Below are 24,849 nucleotides of genomic sequence, written 5' to 3'. Positions count from 1 at the left end.
CCAAATGAAAGGGACAGGACTAGCTAATGGAAGGATGGCTCACCAACCAAATGAAAGGGACAGGACTAGCTAATGGAAGGATGGCTCACCAACCAAATGAATCTGAGAGTATATTTTTTTATCTTACTAGTTAGAAGAGTCCGTGTTCAAACTAAAGATACATTTTTATATGGAGTAGCTGTTGGATAGTTTGAGTCTTGGGAAAGAAGATAGCATAGTTTTTATTCCAAAAACCATCCCTTAAGGTTGTGAAAAGGGAGGTGGATGTTTGTATGGGGAATCAATAACCGCTGAACCGATTTAGATGAAATTTGGCATAGAGATAGTTTGAGTCCCAGGAAAGAACATAGGATGGTTTTTATTACAAAAATCATCCCTTAAGAGGAAAGAGGACGGCCGATTCAATTTACAAACGTAGTCCCCATTTTCCTTCTTGGATATTGACATTTTGAAAAATATTTTTACATAATTTGATATATACTCAGCATAGCCCCTACGTTTGATTTTTTTAGATTTTTTTTATTATTATGAATATTAGGAGCGAAAAACAGATTTCATACAAAATTTTAAATGCTTCTAACTCCTATAATGATTGAAAAATCGAAAAAATTAAACGTAGGGTCCTAGCTGTGGTTGATATACAACAAATGGTGCCTATATCAAGAGTTAATTAAATACAAAGTTTTCAAGTTTCAAACAAAAAAAATTCAAAAGGCTCAAGCATGTAGGTAACAAGTTGAAAAAATAGTCAAGTGGAGACAGATACATATGAAGATAACTTAAAAGACTAATTTATTTCTTATATTACCTACAATTTTTCAACGTTTCAACTTGAAAGTTTCAAGTCAATTATAATTTTACTGAGTATTTTTCGCATACATTGTCACAAAAAAATCCTATAGGGACCGTGCGCGTTGGAGGGTCTGCCATCTTGTGGCCTGAATCGGAACCATAAACATGCACATGTACACGTCACGTGTTTTCATGTGCATAGTAGGTTCTGCCATCTTGTGGGCTACATCGGAACAATAAACATCACATTTACGCCTCGCGCCAAAAATCTGACGGCTCCTGTGCTGCCTCCTACAGTTCATGCACGTTCCCTATACCTGTAAATCTTCAAAAAAATCGCATTTGTACGAGAAAGGGTAGACAATTTCGAGGAATACTTCATTACAACTCTATTACTCTATAGCATACCAAGGTTCTAAAACTAGTACAAAATTAATTACCTCAAATGTTTAAATTTTTATCAAAAACAGAGTTGCTTCTGTTTTGTTTCATTCGATTTTAAAACGAAACAAATTCAATTCTATTTTCTGAGACCATTGATTCAATTTTGACTGCAAATTTTTCTTGTACGGTGGGCCGCTAGAGTATAAGTTATTGTGCTAAGCGAGCTATTGTTGCAGACTCAGTTTATCGACCATTTGTAAACCTTACTGCAACGACATACGGTCCACCGCCGGTCAGCTGATAACATACTCCATTAAAACTGTGCGTGATTGTTCTAACCAGACGGCAATAAAGGCTCGTTCACACGTCCGGTGATAGCGCACAAGGGTCCGTGTTGGAAACAAGGATACAATGTGTAGCCAATGTTATTCCAATTGATTGCTAATAAGCGTTGACCAACACTTAGGTGACAAAGTTCAGGTTTACATACGGCATACTCTAAAGAGATTTCAGGCTTCTAGGATTATAGCCCAAGCCCTCTCGCTCATGACAGGAAGCCTGTGCTCAGCCGTGGGACGTATATAGGCTGAATTATTATTATTATCAGAGCCCGTAAATTTCATGCCGTTGACAGAAAAATGACGTCACGCTACATAGAGTATGATTCCAATTAGTATTTTCGTAATAATTAATCATTTGTCAACCTCTTTACGTAACTGATACATATACTTGACAATCAGTATAGAAACGTCTAACTGACTTTCATTTTATTATCACACAAATAAATAATAGATTATTAATTTATGAAATAATACATATTTTTGGTTTTTAACAGCGTAACAAGCTTTTATTTACGTAATAAGTATTTATTATGATACCCATCAATAAGTAAGTTATCTAAATCTGTAGTAACTCCCTGTATGTTAAATTACGTCATTTTTGCGTCAACGGCATGAAAAGTACGGGCCCTGATTATTATTTACACGGGGGTACGGTATTAGACTAATTTTATTAGTGTGTTGCGATGATAACTCCTACTATTTGACAAGGGCCCATTTCTCGAACGGTATTAGACTAATTTTATTAGTGAGTTGCGATGATAACTCCTACTATTTGACAAGGGCCCATTTCTCAAACGGTATTAGACTAATTTTATTAGTGTGTTGCGATGATAACTCCTACTATTTGACAAGGGCCCATTTCTCAAACGGTATTAGACTAATTTTATTAGTGTGTTGCGATGATAACTCCTACTATTTGACAAGGGCCCATTTCTCGAACGGTATTAGTCTAATATTATTAAAGTGGTCCCATGGTAACCCATACGAATTGACAGTTCATGGACTAATAATATATAGTTATTAGTCTAATACCGTATAAATGAGCCCCTGTTCATATACTAATAATATTAGTCTAATACCGTTCGAGAAATGGGCCCCAGATCGACCTAGTCTCACAGTAGGCTCAATAAGGCTTATGTTGTTGATACTTCGCGACAAAGACAATATAATATAGACAAAACATCCATAACCCAGGAAAAAATATACCTATTTGTTATAAACATACAGTATACACTCTGTACAACGGATTATTAGACTCTAGCTATATCTTTCCCTTGGGACGACCCCGAGGGAAAGATATAATTCACGTTTAATTTCAGACATGTCAGCTTTGTAACTGTCCCATTATCTCAGAACCAAAATTCGACCAATGTCGATTTTTTTTACGTTTGTACTATAGCTTATCATTGTTTTATTATTATTATAAAACTTCATATCAAAATGTTATTTAAAATAGTGACATTTCAAAGTGTTTTAATCGCAATATTTAATCCTAATTATAAAGAAAATAGAGAACGTAACGGTACCAGCCGTCATAAAACTGAAGTAAAAACGTAAAGACGTAACGTAAAGATTTAATAATTTACAGTTTTTAAGTTAATACAGTACAGATTTTTTTCAGTCATCACACAAGTCACAAAACTGACAGGCTTTGGCGAATATTTCAGTTAAATAAATTCATAAAAAAAAATATATATATTGTGTGTTATTAATTTTATTGTGTCTTTTTTACTTTAAAGTATTTCCTTTCCTCTGGATATCAACATACCCACAAAGAATGAAAAAGCGGCCAAGTGCGAGTCGGACTCGCCCATGAAGGGTTCCGTACCATTTCTGACGTATTAAAAAAATTTTAACCACGTATTCTTGATTCATAACGAGCAAGAAATGTAATTTTGGTCAAATTCGGCAAAAAAAAAAAAATTGTTTTGGCGAAAACATTTTTTGCGTTTTCTGCACACGACACGTCATTTCTTTTTACATCTTGGCGAAGAAAAACATTACAACGATTGAGTAAAGTTTTTTTATTTACAGATAAAAATTTAGAATTTCCTTTAAAACTTTAATGTCTGTCAGTAGCCATGTCTAAATCAAGTCACATAATAGCAGCGTCGCAGCCAAACACTTTTTTCTCTAACTTAATTTTTTTTCACATGAATTGTCATTATCTCTACACAGCGAATACAGAAAAAAAAAAAAATTTAATAAATTAAATATTATATTAGTTATTTAATATTTACCCTCCTAAACTCCTAACCCCAAGAGTCATTATATTGCGGTGTTGAATTTGGAACTTTCACCTGTTCCATTATTCCATTTCAATTTGTCCTTTTAGAATGATATCGGGACTTAGAGCTCGTCCAGATATCATGTGATCATATTTGGCTCCGGTTTGGTGGTGATATTTGATTATTGTAACGGCGTAATTTTTGGCTTTTTCACTCTTCTCTAACCCCCTATTATCGAGGTAATTTGTGATATTTTTCTGACCCCCGCCCCCATATCCCCATAAGCAATCACATGATTTCTAGAAATTCTGGATGAGCCCTCCGGAGGTTACACTGGTTCGCCTCTCGTTCGACTCACGCGCACTAAACTTCTAGAACACTTGGCTACGTGACCGGCGCGCGCGCAGGATGCGATAACCGAACGAACAGTCCATTGTTTACCTTATTTCCGATTTGCTGGGGATACTTAGCTTTTGCACACGTCACGCAGGAAAGTGGGACATTGCTAATTTTAGTGTTAAAAAATCGTCGAATTAAAACCAACTTTGCAAATATTTTTGCTTTAAAGTATATAAGCACCTGGGAATACCGGGAAAATCGAAGTTCGTCAATTGCGGGCATTGTTCTCTCTCACTCTAATTACGTCTTAATAAGAGTAAAAGAGAAAGATCCCCGCAATTTGCGAATTTCGGTTTTTGCGGTAGGCCCCCTGTAATTTCGCTAACTTCTCACAGATAATTAAAACCGCACTTAAACCGAATCTAGTTATCTTTACAACCAATGGGAAGGGAAACTGAACGCGATCATAACTATAACTATTATCGTAATTATATTACTTTGCAGCACAAACCAGAGTGTCGACATTGATGAAAATATCTAGTCATCTATTTTGACGCTTAAGCTTTTTCGAATAACATATTGTTGGTGTCTTGACGGAGCAAAATGAAAAATGACGTAAGTGCAATGTATACTAGGCTGTAGTCAGTTTGTTTGTTTTTAAAAGACGTAAATGACTGTTAAATTTATGTGTAGGTACGTCTTTTATAAATGGCGTTTGTGTAACTTGTACTAGTCTGTAGTCAGGTTGTTTCAGTTTTTCTTTTAAAAAGACGAAAGTGACCGTTAAATTCATGTGGAAATACGTCTTTTCTGTATAAAGGTTGTATAGTGACCATAAAATTCCAATTAGAGAGTTTATAACTCGGCATCCGCTTTCGTTCAATAAAAATGTATGAGAAAATGCGCACGTACGAGATAAGCGGCGGTTTATTGCGCTTAATTGGAATGGGAAGCTGCAGAAATATCTACACTGCCGATGTGTGCGAAAATATCTTCACACAGAGTCACAGGCTTAGTTAATATGTGACATTACTGCGTACACGTGCACTGCGTAGCGCGGCGTTGTTTATAATATGGGAGAATTGTTGATAATGAATACCGACAATAAGGTCCCTTTTCATAGATAATGTCACATACCTATTACATATACTTATACCTCTGGCGCAGCGACCCAAAGTGTGTCTTGGCCTCCAACACGACTGCTGGCCACTGATCCCGATCCTCTGCAGTTTTTCGCCAGTCTTCCTGGACCTGGTGCTCACGCGGATCCGTGTCCACTACATTCGCCCATCGATTCCTAAGGTAGCCCGGCGTGCTGTCGGTTTTCCATCAAACACTCTTTTCACCGCCCGATCGCCTCTCATTCGCTCTAGATGGCCGAGCCAAGCCGAAGCCTTTGCGCCGTTTGCGACGTTTTGAATGAGCTGTTTATATTATTGTAGTTATATTTGTGACATTATCTATGAAAAGGGACCTTATTGTCGATGGCGCTTACGCAGCACTGCGTAGCGCGGCGTTGTTTATAATATGGGAGCATCGTTGATAATGGCGTAAGCGCCACCGACAATAAGGTCCCTTTTCATAGATAATGTCAAAAATAAGGGTTTTTCTAAGAGAGAACAGTTAGTTAAAATGAATGAAGCAGTTGATTTGATTGGTCATTTACATGGTGATATATTTAATGTAGATATTTTTTTAATAAATGGTGTAGAACCGCCTATTAAATAAATAAATAAATAAATATTATAAGACATTATTACACAAATTGACTAAGTCCCACAGTAAGCTCAATAAGGCTTGTGTTGAGGGTACTTAGACAACGATATATATAATACATAAATATTTATAAATACTTAAATACATAGAAAACACCCATGACTCAGGAACAAATATCTATGCTCATCACACGAATAAATGCCCTTACCAGGATTTGAACCCGGGACCATCGGCTTCGTAGGCAGGGTCACTACCAACTAGGCCAGACCGGTCTATTAAGTTAGTACGAACTAAGGAAGTGTTTAATATCATGTGTAATAGTGAAAATGAAAAACTTAGTTTCGATTTTAGACGCAAGGCTTATAATTCGAAAGGCTCGAATCAATCCATCCGTTTTACTCGCACACCAAAAAGTTTCATCCTCAACAACTGCTAAATATCCCATTACTAGAGCAGAAGTTAGTCTTTTTCTTCCATATCTCTCTTTGGCCCGTCATCTCATCATTCACTCGCGTTCGTTTCATGTCATATCTCACACAATCCATCCACTTTTTCCTCGGTTTTCCTCCCCCGTTACTTCCCTCCTCATTCACTCGTAATACCTTTCATAGCTATGTGTACAAAACGCGAGAGTTTAATGTGTTATTATTGTGAAGTCTTTTTATGTTATTTTTACTTACTTATTATCAAGATTATCATTAGAGACTGTTTAATAAGATCGTTTTACTACTAGATAATTACTTACATATTCTCACACTCTGTGGAAACAGTTTATGAGCTTCAGAGCTTGCTGTATTTCTATCGTATATGGTCACCATTATCCTCTCTAGTGACTGGGAAATTGTTTAACTCAATTTGATGTATTTATTTATTATTAAGGTTTGCCAAAATGTGGTAAAACATATTAAACCTTATTGAAAATATGATAATAAAAAGCGGCCAAGTGTGAGTCGGACTCTCCCATGAAGGGTTCCGTACCATTAATGACGTATTAAAAAAAACTACTTACTAGATCTCGTTCTAACCAATTTTCGGTGGAAATTTGCATGGTAATGTATATCATATATTTTTTTTAGATTTTTCATTCTGTTATTTTACAAGTTACAGGTGGGGGGGGGACACATTTTACCACTTTGGAAGTGTCTCTCGCGCAAACTATTCAGTTTAGAAAATAATCATATTGGAAACCTCAATATCATTTTTAAAGACCTATCCATAGATACCCCAACACGTATGGGTTTGAAGAAAAAAGATTTTTCGAGTTTCAGTTCTAAGTACGGGAACCCCCAAAATTTATTGTTTTTTTTTTCTATTTTTGTGTAAAAATCTTAATGCGGTTCATAGAATACATCTAGTTACCAAGTTTGAACAGTATAGCTCTTATAGTTTAGGAAAAAAGTGGCTGTGACATAAACGGACAGGCAGACGGACATGGCGAATCTATAAGGGTTCCGTTTTTTGCCATTTGGCGACGGAACCCTAATAAAAACAAATTGCTCGAGTACCCAATAACAGGCAAACACAAGATGCATATAAAAATAAAATAATAACAATTGCTTACATAAATCTTAATCTAAGTAGTTTACAAATCAGTTCTAGCTTCTATTATAAGCGGTAAATATAAGGACTTAAATTGCATTAGATATATTGAGTATTATATTAACAAATTGTATCAAAAGGTTTGTAAGATATATTTACAGTACATATGGCGGTACTCTACCGCACTGGTGCGAAAATTAGCATATTACGTTACTGTGTCGAACATTTAAAGGGCCATATGTACTGTAAAACGTTGTACGATACATGTGCGAATAGGTAATTCGCAACTCGTGTGTTTTAATTTATCGGCACTCGTTTCGAATTTCCTATTTTTCGCACTTGTATCGTAATGTACTATTAGCAAATTTAAAATGATGACCTGTACCTATATCAACCATAGCTATTACTCTTCATTTAACTTTTTTGTTTATCTAAGAGGTATAAGAGGAGCGTATAAAGAATTTCATACAATTTTTTGGAAATTTTACCTACCTAATTAAAAAAATCGAAAAAAAAACACATTTGATTGAATTAATAAATTATTAAAAACGACACTAAACGCTTATACAAAAACAGATTAATCACATAATGTGAATAATGTCGCTTTTACGAATTAAGCAATTCAATAAAATAGGTTTTCATGGGTGGGCAAAGTTACCTTACGATTTTAATTATGTCTATGCAGCTAAACTTAATAAAAATGTAGAAAATACCGTAATATAGATAACTGTCCATATAAAAGACCTTACTTTCTGGCAATTTTGGAACAGCTCATGCTGGTAGTTAGCTTGTAAAATTGTAGGTTCAATGAAACAATTTGATTTATGTTTTTTTTTATCATATAGAAGGCAAACGAGAATTGTTTATTCGACGTATTTTTGGGTTACCCTGTAAAACAAACTAATGTTAATGTGATTCTATTTGTAAGTAGGATTTTGTACGGTGCGTGAATCGTTACGGTCCGCTCGGCGCGAAGGCGCACCTCTCCCTTCCGCGCAAGCTGCTTGCCTTGCCGCAGCCGCGAAGGCGTTAGAAAAAAAAGCGGTTCTATATTCAAAGTTACACGTTCGACCAATCGCGGCCGCGGTAGGCGTGTCGAGGCGCGCTCATTGGCCGCCGCGCCGCACGTAGTGATGCGAACTCACTCCATTATTCTGCGTACTACGTAACGACTTATTGTGACGTTGTTGCTTTCTTTAATTGCTGTTAACGTTATGAACGTCGTTACAATTATAACTACATATTTTGGTTATTAATTTAATAATTAGTTATTATTGTTTTTAACTTAGATAACGAGTTTTTTGTGAACGTATAACATCGTTACGGCACTATATTTTGTAATAATATTAGCAATTTAAAATTAATACTCATGGGTACTTAGATCTTAAATATGTACGAGTTATTTAAGTACTTGCGTAAGTAATAGGTACTCATTTTAAACCGGGTTTTTTTGCGCATAAAAATCTTTAAACATATGGCACGTAGGTACTTACGTTTCTTATAACATTGCGAAGTATGTACTAATAGTATTGAAAGGCAATAATAAATAGTAATTTATGTCCACGTTTCCATTTAAAATAAACATATAAACGACATTTTAAACTACAAGTCGAGATTTACGACGACATTAATTTTCTGGTCATGGCTGCACTTCATTTTATACATTTTCTAAATCGTAAATTTCAAATACGTTTTAATGGTTATTTTAGTTTGCACAGGTTATGGCTTGCGGGGATCAATCATTTTTAATATTTTTGCGGGTTAAGAAAAATTATGACATTATTTTACCTACCTACCTGAGTAATGTTTGAGGGTTCCGTACCCAGAGGGTAAAACGGGACCCTATTACTAAGACTCCGCTGTCCGTCCGTCACCGTTTGTCACCAGGCTGTATCTCATGAACCGTAATACTAGCTATTACGGTTCATGAGATACAGCCTGGTTGCAGCAAGTTGAAATTTTCACAGATGATGTATTTCTGTTGCCGCTATAACAACAAATACCTACTTAAAAAATACGGAACCCTTGGTGGGAGAGTCCGACTCGCACTTGTCCGGTTTTTTTAGACTGACTATTCATCGAAGCTCACCAGTTCGAGCAATTTTCTCCGATTTGGGCGGGTTTCAAAAAATATTTTTTTACCGGAGCTGACACCATATTGTAGTTTTTATATTTAACTTTGACTTGGTATTGGTATTGCAACTTGCATTTAGTGGAATGAACTATCGCCTGCGGTATTTCCGGACCGATATTAGAGTTTACACAACGCAACGCACTTGCATCCCCTCTAGTGTTGTAGGTATCCATGGGCATTGTTTACTAGCGTTGAAAAAAACCCGCAAAAATACGGGGAAATTTCCTAACGGCTTGTTTCTTTTCGAGTTTCGAAAAAAATCAAAGCAAATTTCAGTTACAATACTTGTGAAAGAAACGAATAAAACAGAAATAAAAAAAAGTTTTTTTATACTTCTGTATTTTTCAATATGTACGTAATTAGGAATATCAACAGGTTTTTTTATGGAGCATAGGCAGGCGTTTGACCACAATCTCACCTGATGATTAGTGATGATGCGGTCTAATGGCTCCTCTACACGATGGCCCAGCGTAGGCCAGTCCAAGGGACGCATTTATGCGTTAGAGGGAACAAGTGATATTGCTATCTCAACCCACTGCATAGCTGCGTCCCTTAGACTGGCGTACGATGGGCCATCGTCTAGAGGAGCCCTAAGGTGGAGCACGCTTACCTATCAGATACCTATTTAGATAGCCTATTATTATATTATATTTAGGCTATTTATTTAGGTAGGTAGGTATCCCACTAACCCGGAATTAACTGGTTAAACCGTTAACCCAGTGTCAAATTTTACTGGTTACCATGGTAACTCCAGGTTTAACCGGTTAACCTCAGGCTAGATTGGTGCAAGTTGCCCTAGGCCCACTTGCACCATACCACTAACCCGGAGTTAACGGGTTAAACCTGGAGTTACCACACTGGGTTAACGGTTTAACCGTGTATCCCCGGGGTAGTGGGATGGTGCAAGTGGCACATTACACAAGTGACAAATTAGTGCTTGCTCTAATTTCTTTATCTACACACATATCATAAACCCCCTATGATGCCTTCAAAATCCGTAAATAATGGCCAACATTACGATAAACTGTTTTGTTACAAGTTTGTTATCTGTGATAAATTGGTAGTGTTGTAATTGCTTCATAACTACATCAAAATCGATTTGGTTATGACATTCAAATTTGGAACATCTCTGAAAAAAAGGCAATTCTATTTGACCTTTATAGGTACTAATATCAGTCGAGATGCCTTTTTGTTCGAAATGAAATGTCAATTGCATACAATTTTGACATTACTCGCATGTTAGTTTGTATCGAATACTACGGAAATAGGCCCCCGACTCTAGTTTATCTCTGAAATTTAAAAAAACTACGGATGCGTGACATGTGTGAGAAAAGTTTTCATTTACCGCCATCTGACGTACAGTTTATCTTTTAATAAGTTTTAAGTATAAAACGATAATGTTTGCTACGAATTATTTAAAAGTTAACAATGACTTTATTGACTAAGGAAATAGATTATCATGCCAACGAAAAAATACATGACAACTTAACACGCGACTGAGACGTCATGATACTCGTGATTGCATGACGACTCCGTTTTTTTTCGACTGTACAAAAATATTGACAGTTACATAATTAGAACCAATATCGTCCATAGTAGGCATAACATGTGATCGCGTAGGCATAACGTGAGATACAAGCAAATCTCGTCCTTCTTCTTCTTTTCGTGTCGAGGTTCCTTTTTTTTATACGATGGAAGCCCAATAGGCAGCGGTGTTGACAGCCCTGGCTGTCGCGTCCCTCAGATCCAGCTCCGAGCAGTGATGCGGGCATGTGGGGCACGCCAGTAGATGTGCCATGGTTTGCGTTGCTGTGTCGCAGGTACATTGAGTCGAGGAGCTACGGAGCAATCCCCATTTGGCCATATTTTGCTTGCAGCGACCAACTTGGGACCTGAGCCTGTTTAAGGACTTCCAAATTGGCCAAGGTTCTTTATGGCTTAATCTCGTCCTTATGGCAAGCGATGAAGTGGGACGTTTTGCCGGTCGCGGTCACAAATATGGATTAATTGCGGAAATAAAGTCGTGGAATTATGTACATTCTATTACTCTGCTCTTTCCGCACATACTTTACGAAGGGCGAATGTAAAATTTTAGTTTACAATATTTCGAATTTTTATACATTTTAATTAAAGGTAAATGCCATGAAATATTTACACGGAAACTAAACTATATTTGCAAGGGCAGACTTCAGCCAAAACCTTAAAAAGTTAAACTAGTCTGTACAGAAAAAAATAACGACAACATGTATAATTTTTAATTGAATATCGTATCAATATAATTTTATTATAAAGTTTACTGATTTAAATGATTAAAATTAATTTAAATATATGATGAAGATTGATATTTATATGGTGTACTATTTTTTTGCAATTACTGAGTATTGGTTGTCGTCTGACGATACTATGACTTCAGTTTATTATAAAATGCTAAACAAACATACACTCATATTTGCGTGCTTCTGACATCTACTCAGAACCAATAAAAATAACAAAAACATACACCAAAAGTTTAAAATAAAAAAAAGGTATGCACAATATAATGTACCTATATTATATTGTGTGTACCTATTTCTTAATTTAAACTTTTGCTTACAGTCTAAATTCCAACTTCAAAAAACGAAATAATTGCCAGTGGAGGAAGAAGCTACCATGGCTACGTATTGTCTGTGGTAAGATATGGCATTCTTCTTTGGGGCATTCCTTTGGTACCTAGTGGAGTAGAACAGCCTCAATCACTGAAACATGAAAAATCCATTTTTATTTAAACTTCAACAACTGTTCTTGAGCATATTAAGTACACATTGAATGGCATGGTATACCCATGTTAGTATTCACGTGTATGTATATAATTAATTGTACATAGAAAAAGAAGCACGAGAAACACAGTTACAAAGTTAATTAAATACATTAAAAACCGGACTTATCCGTGTATGGGATTGGGATTCATACGCATAAATATTCAATGTGAATTATAGAGATATCTACGTGTTTATCGTCTCAGTTTTATTACAGGTAGTTAAACAAATATTGCGCATCCAACGCGTCAAATACTACATTTGACACGTCGCTATAAACTAGAAACTTCTCGATTAGTTCCATAACCATAACTAACTTTATATCCTTTGCTATTGAAGTGAAACATTTTAAGTCTCAGCCACAGAGTTGAAAGATACAGAGGATCGCCTAAGACAAAATTATAACTTTATAACCAGCCGATTTGAAACGCAGTATACGCACACTTAGGTATGATGTTTTGAGCCACCGATCGCTCGACCTCAAGTTGTGAATGTGTGCGTGTAGTGCGTAAACAAGGAAACGGCGAGTATGCACTGATGAAAAAAGGTCTTGAACCAAGGAGCATTACTTGTTTCTAGATCTAGATTTCGATATCGAAAATGTTTTCGTCCAAAAAGTTAAATGTATTGTATAAAAAATTATCAAACAAAAAAGGTCAGCTTTGGTTCAATTTGTATATTAATCTTCAATTGTGTGAATTTAACATCCTTGTAGGCTTGTACCGTTAGTGAGATTATCTTAGTTACATTACATCAGTTGAGACATATATCTGGTTCTTGTTTCAAAAACTTGTTTTTATCTTTGTATGAAATGATGAAATCCCAGAAAGTGTGCCTCTGCCTATCTATCAACTCTGTGGTTTTAACACATTTCCATGGCTTGAGAGCGTGACCAAGTGTCTGTTCTGACGTTGAATAGGTTTTTAGAGTCTAACAAAGGCGCGTCGTAAAACATCAGTGTCCGGCGATGCGCGACCTTCTGACTCTATTTTATGACTAGTGAAGTGATCATAGTCTTTCTCCCGTAGATTCCGCACTCTCAAGCGTTTGAAGACCCGCGACAACCAGGCATAGGTAGGGTTGCCATAATTATTCGGAACTGATATGGGAAAATGAGGCAGTAATGGCGTTACGGGGGGTGCAAATAGCTTTGCTGCTATGTCACTTTGTACATACTGGTTATATAGATATGGATTTTGTACCATTTATGCATCTATTCTACAGCGGTCTTGATATAGGCACGGTTACAGTCCCGTGTCTATGGGATGTATGGGAACCGTAGGGTGTGCGGCTAGGACTCACCATAGCCTACGCATAGGTATTAAAATTTAGAGTCCTAGCCGCACCCTAGTTGACTCCTCCAGCATTTTATGATACCGAACTGCATGTCATAGTAAGTACAGTACTACTTACTACTTACTTAGTGTAGTACTTTGTTTATATGCTTATTAAACGATCTAAACATATATTTCAGTGAAAATACTACAGAAAAAAAAATTTGTAATAGTAATCGTACTTGTACTTTACTCGTATTTGTTTATCTTTTTGTGGCGAGACCCGCTGGTCAGAGTCCTAAATACATCGAATAGTATAGAAAATATTTATGTGTAAAACATTATACTTAATAACAAGAAACAACAAAGTATAAATTAAAGATACACCAAATATATTGCCTCTCAGCATAAATCGTGTCATAGACAATAGACTGGTTTTTAGGGCACCAGGAAAACCTAAAATAGAAAATTAAAACTAAAACAAAACATATGTAACTAGATTTATAAGAAACATGGAGAAACAGAGTTCACTGCCATTTTAAACATTTAGTGAAATCCAGTAGGGCTAAGATGGTCGGCTCTTTATCATTTGTCACCATGCCTGTCACGTTCTAACAAGTATGTAAGCGCGAAAGTGACGGGCATAGTGACAAGTGATATAAATGGAACCATGATACCGCCGCAGGTAGGTAAGGTTTATACAAAACAGGTTGACTATTCATTGTAGTACAAATGTAGCACTTGCACCATCTAGTGGATAAGCTATCTGCGCTAGTGATGTGCCGCGTCGATTATGTTTCTTAATCCTTGTTTATGGTCGTCTATTGTCGATGTCTTTGTTTTGCTTTTTGTTGGCAACTGTGTGGGGTTCTTTCAGTTATTTTATGTATTTTGTGTCTCTGTAAAGATTTTTAATGCTTCCATGAACTGAATTGTCGGATTGCAAGATATAGTTGAGAGTATCTACTTGTTTTATTTTACGAAGTGAACTTTGATGGTCTCAGTTCCAGTTAGGGCCGATATAGATGGACTGCAACCCGACTGCAAGTTGTATGGGAACTGCACACCGACTGCACGCCAACTGCAACGTCGGCGTATACAAGTTGCAGTCGGGTTGCAAGACGGACTGTACCGGTCCTTATTGACTCGGTTACAGCAATATGACGTGACTGGTCAAGGGGGCTACCGCGAACATCGAAATTCGAAGACAGTCTAACTACATCTCTATAGGCCAGCGGTTCCTATCCTGGGAGTAAATACCCCCGTGGGGGTAAAACATTTCACGGGGGTAATAAGCTTAAGTAAAGATAACAAAGATTAGACCTATAAGAATAGTACATTGTGCAACGAGGGAGGGGGGTAAGTGAAATTTTGGATCCGAGGGTGGGAATTAACGACCCGAGTTTGCAATATTCTTACCCCCGGAGTTGCACACAATGTTTTTCATCACACTTGCTAAGAAAAAACTAAATTTTAAGCGAAATAATTCTTATATACGGTGACATAATATCAAACTTTCGTCGGCCATTTTGTAATTTCTTGGCAGGTCATCGAAGGCACAGACCTATTCGGCATTCAGCCACGATTGAAAATTATGTAAAAATATTTTAAACGACTATAAAATTAATCAAATTAAATAATTTTAAACATAAACAAAAATATTAAATTATAAACGTCAGTAAGTATTTTAATAGTAAAACTCATTTATGCTACTTGGTTTGTATAAGTGACATTATTAAAACAAAGCTAGCTGTAACTCCCAAGGGAGTTACAGCTTTTTTTAACAATCCATAACTCCCGCGGGAACAAAATAGGCCTTTGTCCTTCAGCACACCTGCATGAAATAAGATCTTTTTCGAGCAAGTGTGATGAAAAAACTATTGATGATTATAAGATCTTTTTCGAGCAAGTGTGATGAAAAAACTATTGATGATTATTGGAAGGAGGGATAAAATCCGGATCCCTAGTTAGTCTAGGGTGATAGAACTGAAAAGGTTAGGAACTACTGCTTTAGTCTTTAGTTTTTGCTGTGAGTGGAGAGCATGGGGGCAACAATGATAGATGTCCTTCGATACCTCCCTGTAGGGAGGTATGAGTGGCCGTAACCGCCTTTCGGCTGCGACGGCTGTTGCGGGTCGCTCCCCACCGATGTAGGGAGGTCAATCTTCGTCGTTTTGTGGACGATGTGGCTGCTGGTGAGGGAACAACCGCATATAGGTAAAAAACTTAGTAAGTCACCTGTTGTATGTAGTTGTGACGTGTTCGAATAGACAATACATGTTTAAAACACACACAAACAAAACGAATGTCTATTCGAACACGTCACAACTACATACAACAGGTGACTTACTTAAGTTTTTTACCTATATTTTGATTGATGTTAATGCCAGCTTTACACACTCGTCGAGACCCTCTCACCGAGAGTCTCGGCAAAACCGACCCAATCGAAGAAGGGCAAAACGAGACGAAGAGGGGTTTGTTCACACTCGTTCACGGCCTGTCTCGGTGTCTCTCGATGAGTGTATACAGCCGACATGTCTCTCGGAAACAATTTGAGTGTTTATTTTTATTTAACTAAACAAGCGGTCGAGTTTCACAGTCATTTCAATTTGTTTATAACAATTAACGTAAACAAGTCCTTGACATAAGTTTTAGTAACATATGACGATTGAAATATAGCGGTGAGAGTTCTCGGAAGTATTGTTAGGGCCATTTCGGCGGAATTTGAAGCGTTACGAGAACAATTGAGTCACTGTAGTGTTGGGTTACTTATAAACTTATAAGGAGAGTTTTTATTTGAATCTTACTTTGAGAAGAAATAAAATTATTTAATTAAATATTATCATTTGTATATATTAAAGTTGTGACATAATAATGTCAATCGATCTTGATTTTCCTGAGGATCAAATGTTTATATAGGACTCATGGCATTTAAGCAACACAAAGGCCAGAAAGACGATTTAAACGCGTCTAACAAAATGATATTGTAATGAGACTTCACATTACATTAGTCTCTCTTAAATGTATGGAACATCAAGAAAATTGCTATTTTGACCCTGAAATATTATAATAATTCAGCCTATATACGTCCCACTGCTGGGCACAGGCCTCCTCTCATGTGCGAGAGGGCTCGGGCTATAGTCCACACGCTAGCCCGATGCGGATTGGGGACTTCACATACACCTTTGAATTTCTTCGCAGATGTATGCAGGTTTCCTCACGATGTTTTCCTTCACCGAAAAGCTAGTGGTAAATATCAAATGATATTTCGTACATAAGTTCCGAAAAACCCGCAAATTTGAACCCGCGACCTCCGGATTGAAAGTCGGACGTCATATCCACAACAACATAACAATACAATAAATAAAAAGTGACAAAGCCCTCTAGTGGCTGAGGCCGGATTCAAACAGGCGTCTTTAGCCATCACGGCTAACACCATGAAGGCATGAACCCCTAGGCCACCTCGCCACGGTGGAACCGGTCCCAATTTCTCGACTACATGCCATCTTAGAAAGACTAGGCTTCTTATACCTTTACCTACCTTTTTTTTTTACTACGTCGGTGGCAAACAAGCATACGGCCCGGCTGGTAGTAAGTAGTCTCCGTAGCCTATGTACGCCTGCATTTCCAGAGGAATTACATGCGCGTTGCCGACCCTAACACTCTGCACCCTCGTTGAGCTCTGGCAACCTTACTCACCGGCAGGAACACAACACTATGAGTAGGGTCTAGTGTTATTTGGCTGCGGTTTTCTGTAAGGTGGAGGTACTTCCCCAGTTGGGCTCTGCTCTAGATCTGGAATCTGCTGTGCCCTACCACACAAAGCGAGATGACATTCACAGTGCCCTTACTTCTCTTTTGGACGTAGTTTAAGGATATAGCGAGAGAGATGGTGCTGCCATCTAAACGACTTTGGGAACAAATGAAATTATTTTAGTTCATATTTACTCTACTTTTTTTGGTTTTAAGATGTTGTTACTTTTGTATGTTGTGATAATCAATAAGAATATTTCATTGTTCCAGTGGCCCTGGACTCCCTGGTAGAAAACTGCCACAAGCTGCTGGAAAAATTCCACTACAGTTGGGAGATGATGCCGCTCGTGCTGGTCATCCTCAACTACGCCGGCTCCGACCTGGAGGAGGCCTCGCGGAAGATTGACGAAGGTAAGTTTAAATTTAAGTACATAACAATGCTTACAGACGAATTGAAAGGGAATGTGACTCGGCTAATCCACCAGGATATAATTTTGTAGAGTGCGCTAAAGAATTCTAGCAACGGACGCTGTTATTCTGCCACCGCCGTTGATGCCGCCGTCTTCTGATAGTGATACTTTAAGATCCGTATACTACGCTCACTTCCATTCACTTATGTCGTACGGAGTATTAATATGGGTAAACTCGCGGACACGAAACGATTACGAAAACGCAGAGTACTTAGATTGGAGCAAAGCCCAGGGATTCGCCGAGACTTTTTTGTTACGGAAGATTGATGAAGGTAAGCAAGTTGGGACTGTGGCGAGTTGACACATGAAACAAGTCAAGGTCACAGCTGGAGTTCCATTAAAGCTGGATGCTACCGCTAGTCATCCTGAGGCCGGCTCCGACTTCGTGCAATGAGGTATTAAGCTGCTGGAATTGAATGGAATATAGTGGTGAAACACTACTACTAGGTTTAAGCGTTTAGTTATATGGTTGTTTTCTTATTTTTAATTTTTAAATGCTCTGCTAAGCTAAAACGGCTAATGTCTATTTTTGATTATAAAGACTTATATAAAACAACTTGTTTAGCTTCTTTTACGTCTTTTTGTTAAGCTGTGCCCTGGTTTTAAAATGGGCGAACACTTCACGAATAAGACGTAATTTTAAAAAGAAAATAGATATCGGCCCTCTTGGTTTCGCATTTATACATATGTATTGCTGCCCGTGCGAATGTTGGGGGAATGGATTCGGAACTTTTGTTGAAGTAGAAAGAACAGAGTAGAATACGTTCATACACAGAAAAAAAGTTCTCGTAGTGTTTTAAGATCTTGTCGAATTTCAATATAAGGAAAATCCCAAATGTGTTCGTCCATGAAATAAAATGTCTTGGTTCTTGGGCCAAGAACTACTTTATCTTGTCAAATAACAAATTATTAAATAAAAAGGTGAGTTTTTATTCAATATCCATATCTTGACCCAAGTAATAAAATTATTTGTCACAATATTTCAATCTTATGAATTTCACATTCTAGAACCGTTAGTGAGAGTATCTTAGTCCAAGGTAGATATACTTGGATCAAGATATAACAGTTTGAGACGTATTGGTTCATATTTCATTTTTTTTCTGTGTATGTGTAATACAGGTATTACAAAGAGCATTAATAAATAAAAAATATCAAATTACGATTTGCAAAATTAAAGAATGATAATGCAATGAACATACAAAACCACAATTAATTCAAAATTAAGCAGAATGAATTAAAGTACCATATAAAATTAAATTCTTAAAAACAATCTAAACGGCAAAAATTAAATAAGAAATGTAAAGAAGACTGCTAGGCTAAAATGGGACTGGGCCGGTCAGGTCTGCCGCATGCATCCAGACAGATGGGCTAGTGTAGCTACCAAGTGAATGCCACAAGAAGGGCGCGGACGCGGCAGGCCCAGGCGGAGATGGCTGGACGACTTGGATATCTGTCTCAACGACTGGCCGGAGGAGGCACTAAATCGGGGGTTGTGGAAGACTAGGGGAGAGGCCTTTGCCCCGCAGTGGGCCACCATAATAGGCTAGTATAAAATAAAATAAAATTATTATAGGCCGGGCCATTATTTGAACGTTTTCATCACACTTGCTTGAAAAAGATCTTATTTCAAGCAGGTGTACTGAAGGACAAAGGCCTATATTGTTCCCGCGGGAACTATAATGAGTACAGTTGCGTATATGAGTATATTTTGTATCAGCTACAAATTTACACCCCGTATAGTAGAATACTTTATTATAGGAACTTAAAGGATTCAACAGTACCAAAGAACGGAAAATGCCATCAAAATTGACAGCGAACTGGTTTAAACCTCAAGCGGCCCATACGTCAAAACTTGCCAAGACAAATACTATATTAATTTGTCAAATAAACATTCAAAATATAATGAAATGGGTCTCTGGGCGGCCAGAGGATATATGTGTCCACAAAATAAGGCGATTGAAACGTTAAATAAATGAGCCGGCATCCCGGCAATCAGTGGCGAGGTGCCAAATGCATAATTTATGTAAATATCCTGGTGCTTCACATTGACACTGAACTAATGGTTACCACCTGCAATCTTAGTTCATACATACATACATACATACATATAATCACGCCTATTTCCCGGAGGGGTAGGCAGAGGCCACGGATTTCTTGCTACGATCCTGACATACCTCTTTCGCTTCCTTCACTTTCATGACATTCCTCATACACGCTCGTCGGCTTAGGGTGCTCTTGACCTGGCCTACTTTCTTCAGGATTTCCCCGATTTGATCAGAGAAAGTCCGCCGAGTTGTACCCCTTCCAGCTCCCTCTTCTACTTCTCCCTTATACACTCTCTTTGTTAGCCTTCTTTCACTCATTCTTTCCACTTGTCCAAACCATCACAACATACCTTTCTCAATTTTAGTCACTACATCTTCGTTCAGTCCACACTTTTCCCTTATCATCATATTATATCAAGACCTATTGGAAGTAGGCAAAACTACTTTATTTATACACGACAAAACCAAGATTAAATATTGAGTATTTAAAAACTGTTTCTATATGTAAGGTATTTCAATATTGACACGACTAAAGTGCCAAAAATATGTAGGCACACTACCTTAATGTATGTGTAATAAGGTCGTGTATACATATTGTTTGCACTTTGTTTGTGTTGGTGGTTATAATACCTTGATTGTACAAAAAACCTAAATAAACGCTGTATATTATATTATTATTTACATAACTTATATATAAACAGTACCCCTAGTGTAAATAAATTCGATTTCGAAACGTGACGTACGCGTTTGCGTTTAGTCTCATTTTGTATTGGATTTAGAAAGAGCGCGCCAAGCGGGACGTTTTGGAAACTCAAAATCCTATACAAAATGAGACTTAACGCAAACGCGTTCGTCACGTTATGATGTCGATCAAATTTACACTAGGGGTACAGAGGTATTGCAGTAACTGTACAAATACTAAACTAAATTAATAAATTAGCTAAATCTAAAATATACCCTTCAGGCATTGTACTAAGGATGCTGGCGGAATTACTTGTGCGAGGAAGCCGCCAGCTCTTCGGTCACCATTTACGAGTACGTATACCAAACGCTTCGTTGCTGCATAAAAGTTTCAACGCCAAATGGTACAAAATGCTTTATATTGTTCTCTATATATTATATTAACACATCGTTATTTAAACCTAGGTCTTAGTTATATACAAGGTTACATAAAATAGATGTTCCTAGTCCATTCCTCCGTGTTTGTTGTGTCTATTATAAAGCAAGGCTGCATTTTGGAATCATTCAATTTCAACATAAAAAAAGTTGCATCGTTTTTTTACTTTTTGACATTTCAATTCAAGTAGCAAAAAATAATCCACCTTAATTTGTCATGGTCATAATGAAAGAATGACAAAGTTTTTTTTTATCGACCGATACATGTACGTGTTCTCCAAAATGCAGTCTCCGCGCCGCCAAGCGAACGTTCAAACTGTGCGATTTCCGTTGTCCCCAGGCAAAATGATCATCAACGATTACGCCAGGAAGCATAATCTGAACATCTTCGACGGGCTCGAGCTGAGGAACTCGACACGCCAGTACGGACTTTAATACAGTAATATTAGTTGTTTCCAAAACAAACATGGAAATATTGCTGGAACAGAACACACACACTAACACTTTGAAACTAGGATAAAACACAATTTAAAAAATTAGACCGACTTCCAAATATCCATTGTGAACAACATTTTTAAACCGCTTAACCGATGATCCGTCAAGATTAAAAAAATGCACGATTGAAGCCTCATCGCCTCTTTAAAGTCTTATAAATTCTGCATAAGAAAAAATACAAAAGGATGATGTAGTTTATTTGCTATATAATAAGTGCAAGTTACCATAAAGGGTTAAAGATACAGATTTTTGTTATAAATGTTGTTGAAAGATGAAATAGTGTCATTCATTTTTCACGCACCATACAGATAAACATTGAGACATTTATATAAATACCTACCTATAATTTTGATGTCTTTTAAAAATCAATGGCAATTTTGGACCCCGATTAGACAAAAATTAAAAATAGTGTAAAATAGAATGCGCACTTAAAAATAACATTCCTTCGAGCCATTGAATTTATTTGAAACACATACGTAGAACGAAATAGAAGTAAATTTAAGAAATATCTTTATTTGTATAAGTTAGCCGATTTGTTACATGCAATAAATCTTTCTATAAAAATATTAATAACGAACTTCTTATAAACGTGTTTATTAGAAATCATCGAATCAATTCGAAAATCTTTATTTATTTATTTATTCATAAATATAATAATTTGTAAAACATATTAGTAATTTAATATTTTAAAATTCCTTGTAAGTGTGTTGGCGTAAGCTGAGGGCCTACCGCGAACCGTTACCGCTACCGTTGCCTCCCTGTCACACTAAGCTACGAATTTACAAGTGCAATAGGGAGGCAACACGTCGAACGTGGTTCGCGGTAGGCCCTCTGATGTAAGCTTATAAAATATACAATAAACCATTTATAAAGACATCTTAATATCCGTAATTCCATGTCTAATGACTCCAACTGCAATAAATTTACCAGTGTACACAACAAAACAATATAAATAGACATTAATCCTCATGGCATTAAGCCCTTTTGTACGTTTTGTACAATAAAGATATAGTTTAGACGGACGACTTGCGAATGAAGCCGTTGTAACACTTCAAAGATGTCATTTCATAAAACGTCAAGCTTCAACAGTTTATGCTGATAATGACAGCTGACATATTTATATGTGTGAGGAATTTGTATAAAAACAGGGTTTGTAGATAGAATGCCAATATTGGGTGAATTTTATTGACCACCACCACCACCACTATGACGTCACGTGTCCGTCTTACGAATTTTCAATCTGACGGTCACGTGACACCTGACGCCCTGAAGCGAGTTTAACATTTTTCCCCAACACAAAAAGTGCACAGCGCCGCTAAAGAAGTTTTCACTTCAAAAAATATTAAATTATTTATTTAATCATTGTTGGCTCAGAAAACAATGTAACAAACAACTGTAACCGTTTTCGTAAAATGCATTTAATATTTAAAGCTTGACCAGAAATATATGAACATTTTCAAGAGGGCGCTATTATTCTCATTTAGACTGACAGTTCAGTTTAGTATGAAAAATGTATTTCCAATAAAATTCCGCATTATGACGCGTGATCATATATTACCGCGGTCAGGCTTTACACCTAAATTAAAAGCTAACATTTAAAAATGGAATACAGTATACCAAACATGTAAGTAGGGTATTGTAGATTTATTTGCTTTAATTATTTATCAGCCTGTGCTTTTCAATACCCTTGATTCACTGCTAAATGGACTTGTTTTGAATGCATTACATTGGTCATAATCAGGCCTCGGAGTATTTTTAGCACGGTAAGACTAAGGAGAGCTATGGAGTCTTTGTTAACATTAAAATTAAATTCATACTCATACTCATCCTCATTAATTAAGTTCGTCCGAATCGTTTTATAAATACTTAGACTACTTATATGTAATTAATTCTGTTTACATATATTTAATTAAATGTTATATTATAAAAAAGTAATAATATGTATATGTGTATGTTAATATTATTATATTACCCATATTGCAGTGTCATCGCTCCAATATTTTATTTAAGTACTTAACGTACCTACATACTATAATTACTGTTAAGATAAGGAACTATACGTTGTCACTGGCCGCTTTAGATAATGCACTTAATGACATCATATGTCATGTATCAACATATTAAGACGTATGATTTGTTACTTCAATATATTCATTTAAGGCAAATTTCGGAATAAATTGCTGATTTCATTATGACGGATCCACAAATATCTGAAATTTTGCACTGGATTGAACCGTACAAAGATCTTATATACGATCACGAAAAATGTGTAGTAATGTGTGTGTCTTGTGACGTACATCTCACGCAATTAAGACACACTTTTATATTAAAGCATGTCAACAGCATTCTACACAATACAAAATCTCGCCAACGTTCTTCGTTTATACAGCGCTGGATAGAACCCTATGAAGAGTTAGAGTATAATACCGATCAAGCAGTTATATACTGCACTGTGTGTGAAAGTTCTATAACTAGATTGAAAAAGGACAACGTTCTGAAACATGTTAATTCTGACAAGCACCAAAAGAAATGTGGAGCTATAAGCGACTTCTATATTGATCTCTGCTTGTTCCTGGTTACCTGCAACATTCCTTGGAACAGACTTAATCATCCCGAATTCCGAAAATTCATGGAAAAATATTGCTGCCCAATAACGAATAAAAGACTTCCACACGAATCAACTTTGAGAAAATTTTATCTCCAAAAAATTTACAACCCAGTTATGGACAAAATAAGGAACTCATTTAAAGATTGTTACCTGTGGCTTTCCGTGGACGAAACAGTAGATGTTATTGGTAATTGCGTTGTCAATGTTATAGTAAAGTCATTACAAGGATCCTCGTGTCGACCCTTCTTACTATCATGTAAGGTATTAGAAAAAGTCAATGGAAACTCGATCGCTGAAGTGGTAGAAAATAGTCTTATGTTTTTGTGGCAAGGTAATTTCGAAGGTAACATTGGCAAATTTTTAATATTTTGCACGGACAGCGCTGCATATATGCTTCTCGCAGGCAAAATTTTAAAACGGAAATTTATCAACATGAAACATGTTACTTGTTTAGCGCATGCCCTAAATCGTGTTGCTGAACAAATAAGATCAGAACATGAAGGAGTCAACGCCTTAATATCAAATGTAAAAAAGATATTTCTGAAATCGCCACAGAGAACACGAATATTTAAGACGATGGCCCCTGATGTGCCCCTACCGCCGCGGCCTGTAATAACCAGATGGGGGACATGGTTGAATGCTGCATTTTACTACGCGGATCATTATGAGCAAATAAAAAGTATTATTTTTGAATTTTCAAGAAAAGAAGCCATCTCTATAGCAAACGCCCAAACCGCATTGATGGATATGAACATGCCAAATGAGCTTAGTTTTATTAAAGACAATTATCAGGTTATTGTTGAATCTATTACAAAATTAC

At 36.7% G+C, this 24,849-nt stretch overlaps 1 protein-coding gene and 1 long non-coding RNA gene across 7 annotated transcripts in view; one reads left to right on the top strand and one right to left on the bottom strand.

Moving 5' to 3' along the window:
- Positions 1–24,849, top strand: part of LOC133528313 (protein doublesex) — a 355,787-nt gene that overhangs the window by 96,658 nt on the left and 234,280 nt on the right. For 3 of the 6 annotated variants that reach the window (XR_009800982.1, XM_061865656.1, XM_061865654.1), the window contains exons 2-3: positions 17,566–17,706; positions 21,267–21,348. Coding sequence is in view for 3 of the 6 variants with exons in the window: in XM_061865656.1 (XP_061721640.1) it covers positions 17,566–17,706; positions 21,267–21,348 (223 nt within the window). In the remaining 3 variants the exon portion in view is untranslated. Of the gene's footprint in view, positions 1–17,565; positions 17,707–21,266; positions 21,366–24,849 lie in introns of all 6 variants that reach the window. The other 3 variants (XR_009800983.1, XR_009800984.1, XM_061865655.1) reach the window with 2 other exon arrangements.
- LOC133528327 (uncharacterized) overlaps positions 1–24,849 on the bottom strand; it is a 240,327-nt gene that overhangs the window by 88,258 nt on the left and 127,220 nt on the right. The gene's annotated exons all lie outside the window — the stretch shown is intronic.

This window comes from Cydia pomonella, chromosome 19 (genome assembly GCF_033807575.1).
Source record: "Cydia pomonella isolate Wapato2018A chromosome 19, ilCydPomo1, whole genome shotgun sequence".
In the NCBI taxonomy this organism is placed as follows: domain Eukaryota; kingdom Metazoa; phylum Arthropoda; class Insecta; order Lepidoptera; family Tortricidae; genus Cydia; species Cydia pomonella.
Note: the sequence above shows the minus strand (reverse complement) of the source record. Positions and strands in the feature narration are given on the sequence as shown.